Source organism: Palaemon carinicauda, chromosome 37 (genome assembly GCF_036898095.1).
Source record: "Palaemon carinicauda isolate YSFRI2023 chromosome 37, ASM3689809v2, whole genome shotgun sequence".
Classification (NCBI taxonomy): Eukaryota; Metazoa; Arthropoda; class Malacostraca; order Decapoda; family Palaemonidae; genus Palaemon; species Palaemon carinicauda.
Genome location: NC_090761.1, coordinates 57,549,947 through 57,567,734, shown reverse-complemented (window position 1 = coordinate 57,567,734; position 17,788 = coordinate 57,549,947). Strand labels below are relative to the sequence as shown.

The 17,788-nt window shown below is 31.0% G+C and overlaps 2 protein-coding genes across 2 annotated transcripts in view; both read left to right on the top strand.

Moving 5' to 3' along the window:
- The window catches only part of LOC137629711 (zinc finger CCHC-type and RNA-binding motif-containing protein 1-like), a 543,938-nt gene that overhangs the window by 306,299 nt on the left and 219,851 nt on the right, over positions 1 to 17,788 (top strand). The gene's annotated exons all lie outside the window — the stretch shown is intronic.
- LOC137629323 (neurotrophin 1-like) lies at positions 1,395 to 17,048 on the top strand. The gene is made up of 2 exons (XM_068360579.1): positions 1,395 to 1,442; positions 16,407 to 17,048. The coding sequence occupies exons 1-2, from the start codon at positions 1,395 to 1,397 to the stop codon at positions 17,046 to 17,048; spliced, it is 690 nt and encodes a 229-aa protein (XP_068216680.1).

Here is a 17,788-nt window from a genome sequence, read left to right as displayed (position 1 = left end):
GGATGCTATAAGGCCAAGGCCCCCAACAGGCAAAATAGACCGGTGAGGAAAGATGAACAAGGAAATAAACTTCAAGAAATGCTTATGAACAATAACAACATTAAAATATATCTTTCATACATAAACTATAAGAATCTAAAAATAACAAGAGGAAGAGAATTAAGATATAATAGTGTTCCCTTCTGTACCCTCAAGCAAAAATTCGAGTAGCTCTCACTAACATCACACAGAGTAGTCTAAGAGTAGTTCGTTAAAAACTTTCGAAGAATGGAAACGTTCAAGTATTTGAGGAACAAATCTAAACTTGAAATAAGCTATCTGCCTTTTGCTTTCTTGTACTGCATATAAAAAGCACTTTTCGAAAAAATATTTACAATAAAAAGAACTTTTCGAAAAATATTCAAAGATAGCAAAATTCTGGATAAAAAAAAAAAATCTATCGATCATCGTCAAATGAACTACTAGATTAATCTAGTCCACAAAATTAGGAAATCTTGATTTTTGGGGGGAGGAGGTGGGGGCCAGTACAGCATTTTGAAACCTTAATTGTATCAAATATAAAAGTTAGTTGATGAAAGTTGTAGAAATTATACTTTCAAAAAATATTTCGAAATAATATATCTTTTTAAACGGTTTTGAAAAGTTAATAATATACATGCTGGTAAATAGTAGTAATTTCCTACATGATTTTTTTAATTATATATATTTTATATTTTTATTCATACCACTTTAAGTAATTCAACGACAAAGACAAATATATGAACGATAATTACCCAAGTGAAATTAATAACCAAGGGGCTATTACCTTCATAATCAAACAGAACTTTCTATAGTGAATCAGTCAATAATTCGGATTAACATTCACCAACCACTCCTTTACGAGAACACGTCAAGCAATTAGGTTTAATAAGGAGGATACGAAGAGACCGTCACAGTTACACCTCAGTTCAAAACCACACCCATCTTCGTCTGAGCGAACGTCTATGGTGCTGAACGAATGGACACTTTCCCTTTCGTTAGGTTTTCCAAAATATAGATTGGATTTTTCACTGTATTACGACTATTTCTAAACTATACGTATGTCTATCTCATTTCTAATAGAGATGGGATTTTTCACTTTATTGCGGTTATTTCAAAATTGTACGTTTATAAATATCCTATTCAATTTACGAACATTTTTATCAATACCATTAATAAAATTTCATTATATTTCGTTCGTTATCGCATGATTAACACATTAAAATTGAAAGAATAATTATGTAAATGAGGGATACAGATATCTATATGATTTCTAATTTACAAAAGCTATTATCAATACCATTAATGTATTTTCAAAATCTTTCGTTCCTAATCGCATGATTAACACATCAAAATTGAACGAAGAATGACGTAAAATGAGGTCTGTGAACGCGGCATTGACCGTGATAGTCATCCGTATGAAAGTGAGTTGAGATCTCCTAGACTCACCTTTGCTGTAATTAGAGACTTATAGTCAAGAGTAACTACCGACATGGTCTTTTTTATGGCCTAATTGGTCTTCCGAGTTGACGGTGGTCTTAAATCCTGGCTGTTTTACTTGGAATTAAATTATAGAAAATATATATTTAACCATATAAAAAGGTGTTACATGGAAGCTTCATCTTCAAGCCTAGTCACACACACACACACACACACACATGTATATATATATATATATATATACATATATATATATATATATATATAAATATATATATGAATATATATGTGAATATATATATATATATATATACATATATATATATATATATATATACATATATATGTATATGTATATATATACACACACACACACACACATATATATATATATATATATTAAATTCTAGTTGTGTTACTTAGAATTAAATTATAGAAAATATATATCAAACATAACGAAAAGGTATTACAGGAAAACTTCATTTCAAAACATAATCAGTAAATAAACGTTTTAAGAAATGCAATAAATAATTGGATGGATATTTATAAACCAAAACTTAACGATGAAATGGCGCATGGTATTTAGTGTGGACAACATCTAATAAACAATAACGAAGGAATTATTAGAGAGAGAGAGAGAGAGAGAGAGAGAGAGAGAGAGAGAGACTCATTTAGCTCATAAATCTTAAACTCAGCAAAATTCATTCCTATCTATCCTTGTACATAGTATTGGCACCTCTATTCTGTATATTTATATCTTTTTAATTGTATTCAGTGGTTATTACATTGACTTCTATCTCCTATGTGTTATTTCTATTTTCCTTAATTAGCCTAATTTTTCCACTTAGTTGCTTCTGAAGTTTCTAAAACACTGATAATTCAAATTGGGTTTTATTTGAATTTTTTTTTCTTAGATCTTTCATTCTCGCTCTCTACTGTATATCTTTTACCTAAGGTAGGCCTACTTATAACTCTATCTCTATAATAGAAAAATCAAGATTAATTACAAATAAAACTGGAAAGCCGTTTATTTTACGCAAGTTTACTCCCAAACCTGTGGATAATCAAAAGGATCACAAGAGTGTAAAAATATCTACGGGATTTCCTCGTATACTTTCGTTTATAAAAGTTAATAACCCCTTAGACTATAGTTGCATTACCCTTGAGTTTCTAACAGGAGTAGCCGTTTTCTATAATGGAAAAGAAGAATATATTAGAATTTATGCATTACTATACTAAAGGACCTGCTGTGAATAGTAAAAGAGCTAGAAGCAGAAGACTAATAAACTGTAGATTATATTTATGAGGTATTATTGTTTTATGAGAACTTAGTTTATAAACATGATTAAAAAAATTGATAAACTTAAGTATATTTCTTTTTCCAAAAAAATGTATAGCATTGGTTTATTTTGAATCTATATTCATGTTAATAATTAAAATATTAGTTTACTCTACTTCTATTTTAATGATCGTAATGATTAAAAGTTTATCAATGATGATGGTAAACTAATTATATGTTTAATCTTCATTTGATTTAAAAGACGTTTAAGAGATCTTAGAGTTGAGTCTACCTATATCCTTGTTTATTTAACCTGGCAGGTAACCTTATATCTTTGGGGTTTGTGATGGCCTATTGGAGGCATCCTGCCTGATTCTTTGCCGGACTGGGGTTCGAGTCCCGCTCAAGGTCGATAGTTTCTTTAGTGCCATAACTTCACCATCCTTGTGACCTAAGGGTGGGGTGTGTTTGGGGAGCCTATAGGTCTACCTGCTGAGTCAAAAGCAGCCATTACCTGGTCCTCCCTGGCCCTAGCTTGGATGAAGAGGGAGCTTGGGCATTTGTATATCTGGTTAATCTCTAGGGCATTGTCCTGCTAACCAGGGGTAATGGCAATGTTCCTGGCCTCTGGCATTTATGAGCGAGCTTTAATATCTATGGCTGCTAGGATCAGCAAGCGTGCCATCAATTTGGATATGAATCAGACAAAATATGAGATTTGATCATTATTCTTTTGCAGAGAACATGTTAAGAATCCTAAACTTCAAGCAAATGTCTTTAGTTTTAGTAGATTATAAACAATGACTGTGGATATTTGAACAATATTCACGATGAGAAATGACTTAGCATTTATATTATTTTTTCTGGCAGTAAAATGTGGCTGATGTGCTGGGGAAGAATTTGAAATTTGCTTGAGTTTTATATGTCGACGATAAGCAAAACTTTCTCAGGTATTATTATTCATCCCTTTCTTAGCGCATTTTCATTATACATTCAAGTATTATGTAAGAATTTAATTCATTATTTTGAAGATATTAGCTCTAGCAACTGTTACTTTATTTTCAACCAAAAGCCTCTTTTATAGAAAACGGATTTTCTTATTCATAACAATACAGTGGTAACGTTTGCCTAGCATTCGGATTGCGACAGATCGATCCCAGCCCGGGACCGTGAGTTTAAGCTGTTTAATGCGGAGGCCGGTTGGGCACCATGTAGGAGGTGGGGCTTTCTTGGCTGATATTCTGGTGAACATCTGTTCTGATGAAACTGGAACTGAAACCAGACACCTTTAACCTTAAATAATAAATGTAATAACATGTTAATAATAGTGATAAGAGCATCAAATAGCATATGCGAACTCTTAAAAGTTAGACTTAATTTCAAGCTCTTAGTATTCTTTTATTGCTGACACTTGCTGTCAGAGAACATGTACCCTGGTAGATCAAAGAAAAATTACCCATTTTAAACCATCAACTCTATAAAGGTTTTTGAAGGTCGCATGTCAATTTCATAGCGAAGGCTGTTGATGCCTCAGCTGATAGACACTTAGATCCACCCCCTGCCCCAAATTCTTAGCTCACACGGGCGGTGAAGATGTGGATTGTGAATCACCTGGCTTGAATAGTGCTTGAATTCACGACCCACAGATTGTGAATTAGTGATGTTTCGAATAGACTCGAAAACCCTTTAAATTCAATTTCATTAATAATTATATTTTTGCCAGATAAGAATATCTTGGTTTTTGGGAACTAGAATTTTATAGTTAGCACACAAAATTTTTTTTTTAATCAGCCATTTCACCGGAGCAAATTTATTTTTCGGTTATTTCCCTTTTTTCTTATGATTAACTTCAGTGTACTGACTAACCTTATGTTTTTGTAAAATTTTGTGTTTATATAGAAGCTCTGTTTACAAAATGGACAAACTTATTTAAGGTTGAAGTCCAAAAAAACAATTTAAGCATAAATATATTAAAAAGAAATTTAGTACACAGATTTACAAACATTTGCATATATTTTTGTGTTTATTTAGAAGCTCTGTTTATAAAATGGACAGACTTATTTAAGGTTAATAAAATGGACAAACTTATTTAAGGTTGAAGTGCAAAAAACCCTTTAAATACAAATATATTAAAAATACTAGTACACAGATTTACAAACATTCCCATTCAGCAATCAATGGGAATTCATGGCAATACGTTGTCATCATACCCTATCATTACATCACATACAGTGAGTTGTTGACAGCTTACAAGACCTCCAAGTTTCCTTGCATACAAAAAATCTTTTATTATTCTGTTCAGTAAACTATAATTACTGAAGGTAACCTCTGTGACCCAGATGATCCCAATGGCCCAGACTATTACCAGCGTGACGACGAAAGTGGACGATATTTTTATGTCTTTCTTCCAAGGTTTCGTTCATCTTTATTGACATGAACGTTTTCTGAGATAATGTTCATAATAGACTTCTTCAGGAACTATATATATACGTATATATATATATATATATATATACTGATATATATATATATACATATATATATATATATATATGTGTGTGTATACTGTATATATATATATAAATATATATATATATATATATATATTTATATATGTATATATATGTATATATATATATATATATATATGTTATGAAGTTCTATTATGAATATTTTCTTAGAAGATGTTCTGGTCAAGGAGGGTGATTATGATAATGAGGACGATGATGATATCTTTGAGTTCTTTATATATATATATATATATATATATATGTATATATATATATATATATATATATATTGGTATATATATACATATTATGTCTGTGTATCTGTGTGTGTTTGTGTGCATATATAAAGATGGCTTTAATATGAAGGAAATAATAAAGTACATGTAAGTCAGGGTTGAATGGCGTAGTATCTCAAGGAGTACCAGTTCACTGCTGATAAATCTTATAGGCAGGTAGATGAAGCAACTATTGTTATGAAGGTTTACTGCATAGTGGCTGCAGCTACATTTTAACAATTGATTAATGAATGCGACAAATGATCCACTGGGAAATTGTAATGGGCTTTTCAAATTTATATAGAATTAACACAAAATAAGGAAGTAAATCTAATTTTAATTATGATCAAAACATAAAGGAGATAAAACTTAGAGTGATTTAATATTTTCTGTCAAAATAATTAGAGTAGAATAAAAAATACGAATATGAATAATAATTTAGACTAAATTCTTAGCTATGCGAAAATATGAATGCGAAAAAAAACTGTAAATAATTTCAACTTTTATGATAGTAAGTGATTGAATATAAAAACAAAAGAATAAACATTTTGTAATCTTTCGATGCAGAGAAAAACCATGTAACCAATCAAACTACTTTTGCAATGTAATTACATCTCTGGGATGTTGTTTACCTGAAGGAAATCTTCTCAAGTCTGTTATCTAACGAGGCCGTATATGTTAGTTTACGTCACTTGGTTAACCGTGCGTCAACACCAAGAAGGGAGGTTAACAGTAGATGGCCTCTTGCGTACTTTACGCAAAATGCGTATTCCTATTGTAAACATGCAGGTTACTGATGTAAACACGTTCATGTAGGTACTTTCAAACACACTAACATACTAATACACACATGCATGTATATATATATATATATATATATATGCATATATATGTATATATGTATATATATACATATATATATATACATATATCAACATTTATATATATATATATATATATATATGTATGTATGTATACGTGTGTGTAGAGAGAGAGAGAGAGAGAGAGAGAGAGAGAGAGAGAGAGAGCGAGCGAGAGAGCATGTACTTATTTTGATAGGCACAGCCAACCAAAGGCCACCCTCTACGGTAACCATATAACAAACCACAAAGAAAACGGTGGTTAGTCCAAGAGAATTTATCATTGGGTTATTAGATATTTTTATGAGTACAGAGGAAATAGTACAGCTATAAAGCCATTAAGCAAACGTCTTGAAAAATTAGTCTTATCTTGAACAGTTAATATTTTCCAGTTTTTTTTTTTTTTTTATGGATTGCAGATACTTCGCTTTTTTTTGGAATCAGCAAGAAAACATAATAATAATAATAATAATAATAATATAATAATAATAATAATATAATAATAATAATAATAATAATAATAATAATAATAATAATACTCAAGACTTTTGTGTCAGCTTTTAAACCCACTTTTAGTAATACGTATTATGATCGTGTTTAAACAATTCTTGTACTGTTATATGGGTTATAATATTACATTTTGAGAAAAAGTTGTCATAATCTTTCTCCAACTAAACATTTACCTCTAATCCTAGGAGACTTCTCTCTCTCTCTCTCTCTCTCTCTCTCTCTCTCTCTCTCTCTCTCTTTCTTTTATTATATTGAATCCACATTTAAGTGTTTTAGATGTTGGATGAACCTCTGTCCAGGTAACTCCTTAAGTAAAGGTATCCGATTTTAGTACCAGTATCATCCGAGGAGACGCACGCCATAACGTCAGTCGGGTAGCCAGATTCCACTTTGGTGCCCAATCACAGCAGTGGCCTCCCTAGTAAACAGCTTAAACTCGCGGTCCATTGCTGGGATCGATCATCTGTCATATGAATGCTAGGTTATCGGGTTACCACTGTACTAGCCAGGTACTGTATAAGCATTTTGGTTTTAGCTTCTTCACGGGGTTTAAAGGAAATGGTAATAATTTAGTGTTATTTAAAAGAAAAAGTTAAATTTTGAGGTAAAATTAAGTGGTCTAGTTTCCCAGATAAGAGTAAGGGGTGACTACTTATCCAACCGCTTGATAAGATAAAAAAAAATATTATATGAAGTAGAACGTGATTTAACCCAAACGCTATTTTTATAGCAAGTTTATTTTCAAGTCGAAAATAGATTTATATAAATAAATGTTATTTCTTTGCATAATGAATATGCATATGAATGTTTATTATTAGAAATTTTAACAAATTTCTATCACCTAACAATATCATCTTACGTGTTTCATCATCTGATGAAATTTTGCTTCTAAACTATTTCATTTATTTTCATACATAAACGATGCCGGTTCTCTCTCTCTCTCTCTCTCTCTCTCTCTCTCTCTCTCTTCCTTACACCTCAAACTCTCATAACTCTTAGAAAAAAAACCACGTCTTTAAAAATCATCAGTAGAATTTTAAGTGAGACAAACCAAAGACTAGAATAGCATGGAAGAAAAGGAGGGGGGAGGGGGGTAACGGGAGTGTACTTACAGTGGGGGTGGGGGTGGGGGGTCGGGGTCATATATAAAACTGAAGGGCAATAGAATTACGCATCATAACAGACGAAGAGTCCAAGACTCTAGCATCTTGAAGGAATATGGGACCTACGTTGGTGGTGAGTTATGACCGAGAGCATGGCATTCTCTCTCTCTCTCTCTCTCTCTCTCTCTCTCTCTCTCTACTATATATATACATATATATGTATATATAAATATATATATATATATATATATATATGTATGTATGTATATGTATATATACATATATACACACACACCCCCACACACACATACACACACACACACACATATATATTATATATATATATATATTCATTCCTGAACCTAATCTGTTTTCATATATCGACTTTTCATTCAGTAGTTATAATCGAACATTCTTATTAAAAATTGCATAAATTCTTGACAAGGCACAACTTAATAAGCATTTTTTTTTTTTTTTACCTATTTTGTACTGTGACCTTGAATGAACGATTGTGAGTCTGACAGTGGAGGAGTTAATTAAAGACTAACTATTAATAGAAGAGATTTTTTTTCATTCTCATTTTTTCTTAAGATTGTTTGATTATTTTTATCCCATGAACAAACAATTTATCTCTTTCATTTATTGATTAATTAGGACCTGTAAACTTTTAAATTACTTTCAAATCATTAGAATACTGGTCGAAAATATATTATGGCTAATTAGGGGCTTCACTCGCAACAAATCCTTTTTAGCAGGGCATAGGATACAGATAAAGAGTAGGATAGATTACTAAATATGTAATTGTTCAGTGGCTCCTTTCCTCTTGATGAGGTTAGAAGAAGCTCTTTAGCTATGGTAAGCAGCTCTTCTAGGTCTTGTTCTCTGGTCTTGGATAGTACCATAGCCTCTGTACCATGGTCTTTTACTGCCTTGGGGTAGAGTTCTCTTGCTTAAGAGTACACTGGGGCACACTATTCTATCTTATTTCTCTTCCTCTTGTTTCTTTCAAGTTTTTATAGTTTATAAACGAAACATTTATTTTAATGTTGCTACTGTTCTAAAAATATCTTATATTTATTGGTGATTATTTTTCTTGTAGTTTCCTTATTTCCTTTCCTCAATGGGCTATATCCCTGTTGGAGCCCCTGAGCTTATAGCATTCTGCTTTTCCAACTAGGGTTGTAGCTTAGCAAGTAATAATAATAATAATAATAATAATAATAATAATAATAATAATAATAATAATAATAATAATAATAATAATAATAATAATAATAATAATAATAATAAATGTGCTTCAGTCACCAGTTAACTTTTTTCTAAACTTCTTACAATAACTTTTGAGAAGTGTCATTTTAAAACAGCTTCGAGATCACCATTTAATTGTTAGGTTTGACCTGACCTCCCTAATAAATACATAATTGCCTGTGAAAGTTTTAGTACTGAATAAGTATTCAATGCTTATGACGATGTGACATTGTTAATTTTCTTTACTTAATACTTCTTATATATCACGAAATTTCCAATTCATATTAGCGAAGTATTTGTCAGTAAGCATCTTGATACATTCCAGGAAAGGTTAGTAAAGAATTTCTTCTAAACGTTTATATCTATCTATCTATATATCTATCTGTAGTCATTCATTCATACACAGTGTATATATATATATATATATATATACATATATATATATATATATATATACATATATGTATATATATAAATATATATATACATATATATACAGTATATATATATATATATATATACATATATGTATATATATATATATATATATATAGAGAGAGAGAGAGAGAGAGAGAGAGAGAGAGAGAGAGAGTCTTTTCTGCTTTTCCAACTAGCAAGTAATAATAATAATAATAATAATAATAATAATAATAATAATAATAATAATAATAATAATAATAATAATAATAATAATAATTAATTTACCTTCCATTATATCACTTTTGGAATCCTTTTCAAAGCATTGATTACTTTTTGTAACTTATACGATCAAACATGACATTGCCACACAAGTTTAATGGTCATTTTATATTCCATTCACGCTGTTATCTTAAACTCCCAAAGTTATATTAAATCCTTTTACTTCCCATTTTCTTCAATTCTAATTAGAAACAATTATATACTTGTGGTAATGCTCGCCCATAATCTCTTGAGTCAGTACTGACTCATTACTCCACCATCTATATATGCAAAGTTGCATATGGTCCAGATAAATTCATTGATTAGACAGAGTGATTCTGTTTGTTCGTATATTCGCTGTTTTTCTCTTTCTCTACACTCTCTTCTTTGCTCAATTTTCTGACCTATCTCCTTACGTGAGTTGGTGTCTTAATTTTTTGTCTAGACTGATATTATCATTCCATTTATCGAATCATTCCCTAGATATTTTGTATGGGCCGTGGTTAGATGAGAACGCATGGGTGCCTATATATATATATATATATATATGTGTGTGTGTGTGTGTGTGTGTGAGTGTATGTGTGCGTGTGTGTGTATATACACACACACACACACATAAATATATATTTATATATATATATATATATATATAGAGAGAGAGAGAGAGAGAGAGAGAGAGAGAGAGAGAGAGATTTGAACTGATATATATATGAATATATATACATATATATATATTATATATATATGTATATATATATATATATATATGCATATATATGTGTATGTATGTATATATATACAGTATATATATATACAGTATATATATATATTGATATATATATACATATATATATATATATATATATATATGTATATATACACTATAAGTATATTTAAGAGTTTATATACTTAAATGCGTGAAGAGAGAGAGAGAGAGAGAGAGAGAGAGAGAGAGAGAAACCCACCCAGCTTCCTTGTACATTTACCGGTTTCTTGACATTCCTACATCTCATTAGGTAGCTTGTCCAATCATTTTTATTATATATTCATATCAATTTAGCATCAAGCTATCTAGACACTGAGAGAGAGAGAGAGAGAGAGAGAGAGAGAGAGAGAGACGAAAACCTTCCAAATAAGTAACCAAAATCAGTGAGAGATATGGGGATGATTGTGGTACCCTTAATTCTAATAAGTAATTAAAATAATTTTAACTAATTTTATGGAAATTCTACATAGTAAACACTGTATAAGAACAGTAATTACTTAAATTGCCGGTCAAGCCGAATAATCAAGGTTAATGTCTAAAACTCCCTTTTTGTTATTCACGGGGCCGAAGAAAGTTATTATTTATGTTCTTATTTACGCCATCTATTGATGGAAGGATGAAGATCAAGGTCACATTTTCAAGGCTTATTAAGAAAATAAATATGTTATCTAAATAGGAATTCATTTTTGAATTCATTACTCATTCTAAAGTTGATATTATTATTATTATTATTATTATTATTATTATTATTATTATTATTATTATTATTATTATTATTACTAGCTAAGCTACAACCCTAGTTAGGAAAACAAGATGCTGTAAGCCCAAGGGCTCCAACAGGGAAAAATAGCCTAGTGAGGAAAGGAAATAAGGAAATAGATAAATTGTATAAGAAGTAATGAATAATTAGAATAAAATATTTTGAAAACATTACCAACACCAAAAGATAATTCATATATAAATTATAAAAAGACATATGTTGGCGTCTTAAGCTACTAGGAAGAGGAAGAACGAAATAAAATTATCTTTATTTTAGTAACAACAGAAATCAGCCAATTGAATCATTGTAGTAGCTAAATTTATACTAATGACTTTGATAGTTCTTTAATATCCTATCTCATAGAGATGGTAACTTCTATTTATCTACTGATTGCTATCATTAGTAGTAGTAGTAGTAGTAGTAGTAGTAGTAGTAGTAGTAGTAGTAGTAGTAGTAGTAATTATTTAACGTCTTCCAATCACATACATATGTAAGTTCAAAGTAAAGAATTCGCTTTCCCATCCCATCATATAAAAAGATAAAATTATTTTAACCCTAATAATGATAATAATAATAATAATAATAATAATTATTATTATTATTATTATTATTATTATTATTATTATTATTATTATTATTATTATTATTATTAATTAATAATAATAATAATAATAATAATAATAATAATAATAATAATAAACCTGTCAGTCATAAACCACCCGTCCCGAAGAGACGGAGAAAGTACCAGCCCGTCTTCGATCGCATGCGACTACGACCACCAGCGACCCGTTACGGTCGGTGGTTAGCGGTCGTTTCGGTGGTCGCTCGGTGCTTACGTCATCCGGCATTTAACCTCCTTGGTTCTCTCCGTTCGTCGCGGTAATACAAGAGTGAGATCCGTAAGTTTGTTATTAGCGTTATAGTTGTTAGGATTTTCAACCTTAAGAAGAGTTGGCAATCAGTGTCATCTCTTATATGTGATGACGGTTTTTGTTTATATTCATTTAGAAATTATAATCTAAAGTTTGTTTAAGTAAAGGCGGGTTTAAAAACAAACACACACACACACACACACACACATATATATATATATATATATATAGTATATAAACATTTTTATATATATAAATATATATATATATAGATACATAGTATAGAAACATTCATATATATATATATATATATATGTGTGTGTGTGTGTGTATAGTATATATAAACATTTATATATACATGTATATATATATATATATATGTGTGTGTGTGTGTGTGTGTGTGTCCATTGGCCTTTTCGTTAAATTCCATTCATTTTTTTCGGGGATCATTTCTTTTAATTTCATACATTCTCGTCTTTTAAAGTTTCGAACGTAATTTAAAATTCCATTCAGGAAAATTATTTTTGTCACGTTAAAGAATTGTTCAATAAAAGCTCTTTATAGAAAAAGCCAATAAGTTTCGTCCTTTTTTTTTATTCATTTTTGTAAGACTCCGTATTTATATATTTCTGTTCCTATGTTTACCTGCTTATATTCTCTTGTTTTCATAAACTCCATAATATTCTATAAGTTTTATTCTAGCTGTCCCCAAGTTCTGCAATTATCCTAATCGGGTAGTTGCATCGGTAGAACTTCGAAAGTTCAAACGTGCAGCAAATGTTTTTATGTTGAACGGCCTGACGTAACTCTTTGTATAGTTTATATATGTAATATCTGTTGACTATTGTTAATGTTTTGAAATATTTTATTTTTATTGTTCGTTACATCTTATATTGTTAATTTATTTCCATATTTCCTTTCCTCATTGGACTATTTTTTCCTGTTGCAGCCATTGGGCTTATAGCATCTTGCTTTTCCAACTTGGATGTAGCCTAGCTAATAATAATAATAATAATAATAATAATAATAATAATAATAATAATAATAATAATAATAATAATAATTGGAAAACCAATCAGCATTATTGTTGCAAAGAAATTACGTCTTCCTAAGCGAAGTTTAATTCTACCTGATAGCAAAGAATTTATGATGTCATTTATTGTTGCCACATTCAGTCTGCAGCTGATTATGTTAATGATCCTGCTTGTGCTTGCTTTGGTTTCGTATGTTACTCCTACTGTTAACTTTTTATAGTATTTTTATTCCTTTTTTTTTGGTGGAGGGCGGGGGGAGGGGTTGAGTGGTGATTGGATCATTAGTGAGCGAAGATCTGAAATTAAAAGTAATTTTTTACATTACAGTTTACAAAGTTATTTAAATTGATCATTATATTCTTACCTATATGTCAACTGTTAGCTATTAATACGTCACTAGTTAATTACGAAAGTTTTTAACTCACAACATAGACACAAAATTAGTTTGTAAATACTGTAACATTAAATAAGAAATTCGAGTACCAATGTTTTCCGTAATATATATCATGAAATGGGCAAACCCCAGACATGATTAAGGACATGTCTGAGTCGTTTATCCAACAGTGGACTAGAAAAGGTTACACTTGATGTTATATATATATATATGTATGTATGTATATATATATATCTATATATATACATATATATATGTATACACCATTCATACATACACACACACACACACACACACATATATATATATATATATATACACATATATATATATATATATATATGTGTGTGTGTGTGTGTATGTATGAATGGTGTATACAAAATTTACATAACATACAAGATAATATTCCAGTATTTACGTCTTCTCTAAATTTTTTCGAACGATGTACACGCCGTACATCGTTCGAGAAAATTTTCCTAAGAAAAAATAAACTAATATTATGTAAGACTTCAAAGCACACACATAGGAGTACTATCGTAAAGACAGCGTAAATACAATAAAGAATGAAAGTACTCATGTTGAAATGGTGACAACGGGTTAATTAGACTTAGTTTATGTTTCAAAATAGAAAATACCTTAATGCAAAAGCAATTGTTTTAAGGCAAACTGTGGGAGGAGATTATTTTCATTTATGCAAGCATATTATACTAAATGTAGTATGAAGCACAAGCGGTTGTTCTAAGAATAATTAAATGAATAAATAATATAGAGATTCAAGATTATTCATTTATGTGAAGCTTCTTTTCTTAATGCATTACAAAAAACATCCACTTTTCCAAATATTAAGATGAATAATTGATATGGAACTGACCCTAAGAATTTTCAAGGTACTTCGACAGATATCGGCATGAGTTAGTAGAACATTGTTCCCAAAAATATAGTGATATCTACAGGGGCACTCAGAAGAGCACAGACCTCCTCGAAGGCAGCTTATTTCTCGACCTTTTGCTCGACCTTCACCTTAACCTTTGACCTTAACATGTACTGTGCTAATTGGCGTGGATTTTCATACACTCAAATATGAACCAAGTTTGAAGTGTCTGTGACGATGATTTCCAAACTTATGGCTGATTAAGTGAATTGGACATTTTGCTTGACTGTGATCTTGACCTTCCAAAATTTATTCCTTTCCTGCTTTTTACATAAGGATTAATAATCCCTGCAAATCTCATAACTCTACGATTAGAATTGTGTCCAGGAAGCTGTTCATAATCAAACACACAAACACACAAGCAGGGGTAAAAACATAACCACCTTCCAACCTCGTTGGCGGAGGTAATGCCATATGTGGTTATAACGTCAGTTGGTTGAGCCAATAAATCAATTATTTCTCACAATAATGTGGGGGTTATTGTAACACTTCCCTCGCTCGCTGGTAAGGCGATTTTGATTTCGGAATTAGAGATGGATTAGTTCGGACATTCTACCATCAAATTTCATTGTTCTCGGGTTGACCTCCAGAAAAGTTGGAAGGAGTTTATGTTTTACCACCTTTTTGTGTGTGTGTTTCATTGTGAATAGCTTCCTGGCCATAATTTCAATCGTAGAGTAATGAAACATGCAAGCATTAACTGTTATGTAAAAAGCTGGATGTAATTAAGTTTTGGAAGGTCAAGGTCCAAGGTCACGGTCATGATCAAGCAAAATGTCCAATTCACGTAATTAGCTATAAGTTTGGACATCGTTGTCACAGAGACTTCAAACTTGGTTCATATTTGGTTGTATGAAAATCAACCCAAATTAATACACGTTAAGGTCAAAGGTCAAGGTCGAGGTCAAGCAAACGGTTGAGAAATAAGCTGCTGTGGCGGAGGTCTGCGCTCTATTTAGTGCCCCTCTAGTTGAAGTTTTTTTTCGCGAAGAAATTTATTGGAAACGAAATGCCTATTAAGGAAGCACCAGTTAGGTATTAACCGAAAAGTGGAGTGAATGCAACTAACTTTATTTGGACGGAGCATGACTATATATACAAGCCGTTCCAGTTAAGAACGGCACAAAAATTCAAACACAATGATCCAAGAATATAAAGGCATAAACATGTTATCAGTACGAGCGGAGAGCGATAACGACAATACACACACACACACACACACATATATATATATATATATATGTATATATATATATATATATATCATATATATATATATATATATATATGATATATATATATGTATATATATATATATGTATATATATATATATATATATATACCCGGTACATATATATATTTATATACATACATATATATATATATATATATACATATATATATATATATATATATATAAACACAAATACCGTTACAGTGTACGAGTGTGTGTGATACACTTGCGGTACATTACTTTCAATTACGAAGCGGTATTTCATTGTTTCTCTCCTTCGTGTAATTTGGTCTTAGTGTTGCATATCCGGCAGTTATGTCTTGTTAGGCTTTAAATTTTAGAGATTTGCCTCATCACATACTAATAAAAGTGCTTTTACTTTGCTCGGCTTCTGATAGAGAGAAACGTTTGCTGCTTGATTTTTATAACCTAACCCTCTGAAATTATCCTAATGTGACAAATATTCTAATTTCTTTTTACTAATGATCCACAGGTATGGATAACTTTAGCGACAACAGTCTTTGCAAGCTCCCCTTTGTATCATTCACCTGCAGCATACCACATACCATCGTACACCCTCCAGCCTCTCTACGACCTCAACGAATACTACGAACCTCCAGTGCCTCTTTGCGCAAAAAACAACACTAAATCCTGGTGCCTGGAAGACCCAGAGTATCCCGTATACGAAGTTAAGCAAGCAGTCCAGCATTTCCACCACATCTTCACTGGACTGTACGCAGACGTCGGAGATCTTGACACCGCCCTGTCAGTTGAAAAGCTTCTGACACTCGAAGAGGAGACCTACTTGTGCTCGTCTGAGACGTCCTATGTGCGTCCTCTGAGGATGCAAAATATTTTCGGTAAATGGCGGGTAATCGTAAACAATATAAAGGTTAATTACAAGACCTATACGCAGACGACCCGTATAGAAGAGTGTCTTGGTCCGGGGGAAGCATGTCCCTTTGTGCCGTTTTGCTATGAATCGAGGTGTCTTCAGAAGAATATCTATCACAGGTTCCTCGTCTATGATCCTTACGATCAGTATTTTCCTTTCGCTATTGATACTTTTAAGTTACCTTCAAGTTGTGCTTGTATGCTAGGAGAGTATATCATACCTCCACCAGTGAGAAAATAAAGAATATTTTTAAATTTTTTTTACGCCATACCCTCTTTATGAAAAAAAAAAATTGAGATTCAAGATTTTATTTATATTACTAATTTATAAACACTAATTCTGACATTTACTGGAATAAATACCATTAGGATATTAGTAAAAATCGACAGTATGTAGAATTCAACTTTATTCAAACGTGTGGAAAATTATTTTAGTTTCGAGATAATTTTATCTTCGTGATTTATAAACGCCAATTAGAACATTTACTAGAATTAATATTTTTAATGTAAAATTACAAAACGACGGAATATTGAGATCAACTTGCTGGAAAATCTTAGTAAACTTGTCGAAAATAACAACATTGTTGTAATAGTAAATTCTGCGAATTAAATAAAATATCCGTTGAATCTACTATTTTTGGATTTGAAGGTATTCAAACGCATATCCTCATTTCAAAACTCCCACTGTAATGATACTTTCAGTTGCAACAAGCAATTATGCAACAATCGTTAATTTCTCAACGTTCATTAGCCTCCTTTCTTGCACTACTCATAATGTGTCTAACGTTATAAGCCACATCATTAAATGTGTTATGTGAACGCCAAATAGAGGTACGTAAAGTTAAGCAGTTCTTTAGTTATTGCTCTGCTTAAATAGCGATGTGATAATGGATACATCAGAATATTGATGTATTAGTTTTAAAAAACGTTCTTCTGTATTTCTAATAAAATAAAATAACTGGTTGTACTTGACTTCCATTT

Bases quoted from the DNA above. Each gene is read 5' to 3' on its own strand.
- LOC137629323 (XM_068360579.1), top strand. From the start codon at position 1,395: ATGAGGTCTGTGAACGCGGCATTGACCGTGATAGTCATCCGTATGAAA. The intron at 1,443-16,406 runs GTGAGTTGAGAT...AATGATCCACAG, and splicing joins TGATAGTCATCCGTATGAAA to GTATGGATAACTTTAGCGAC.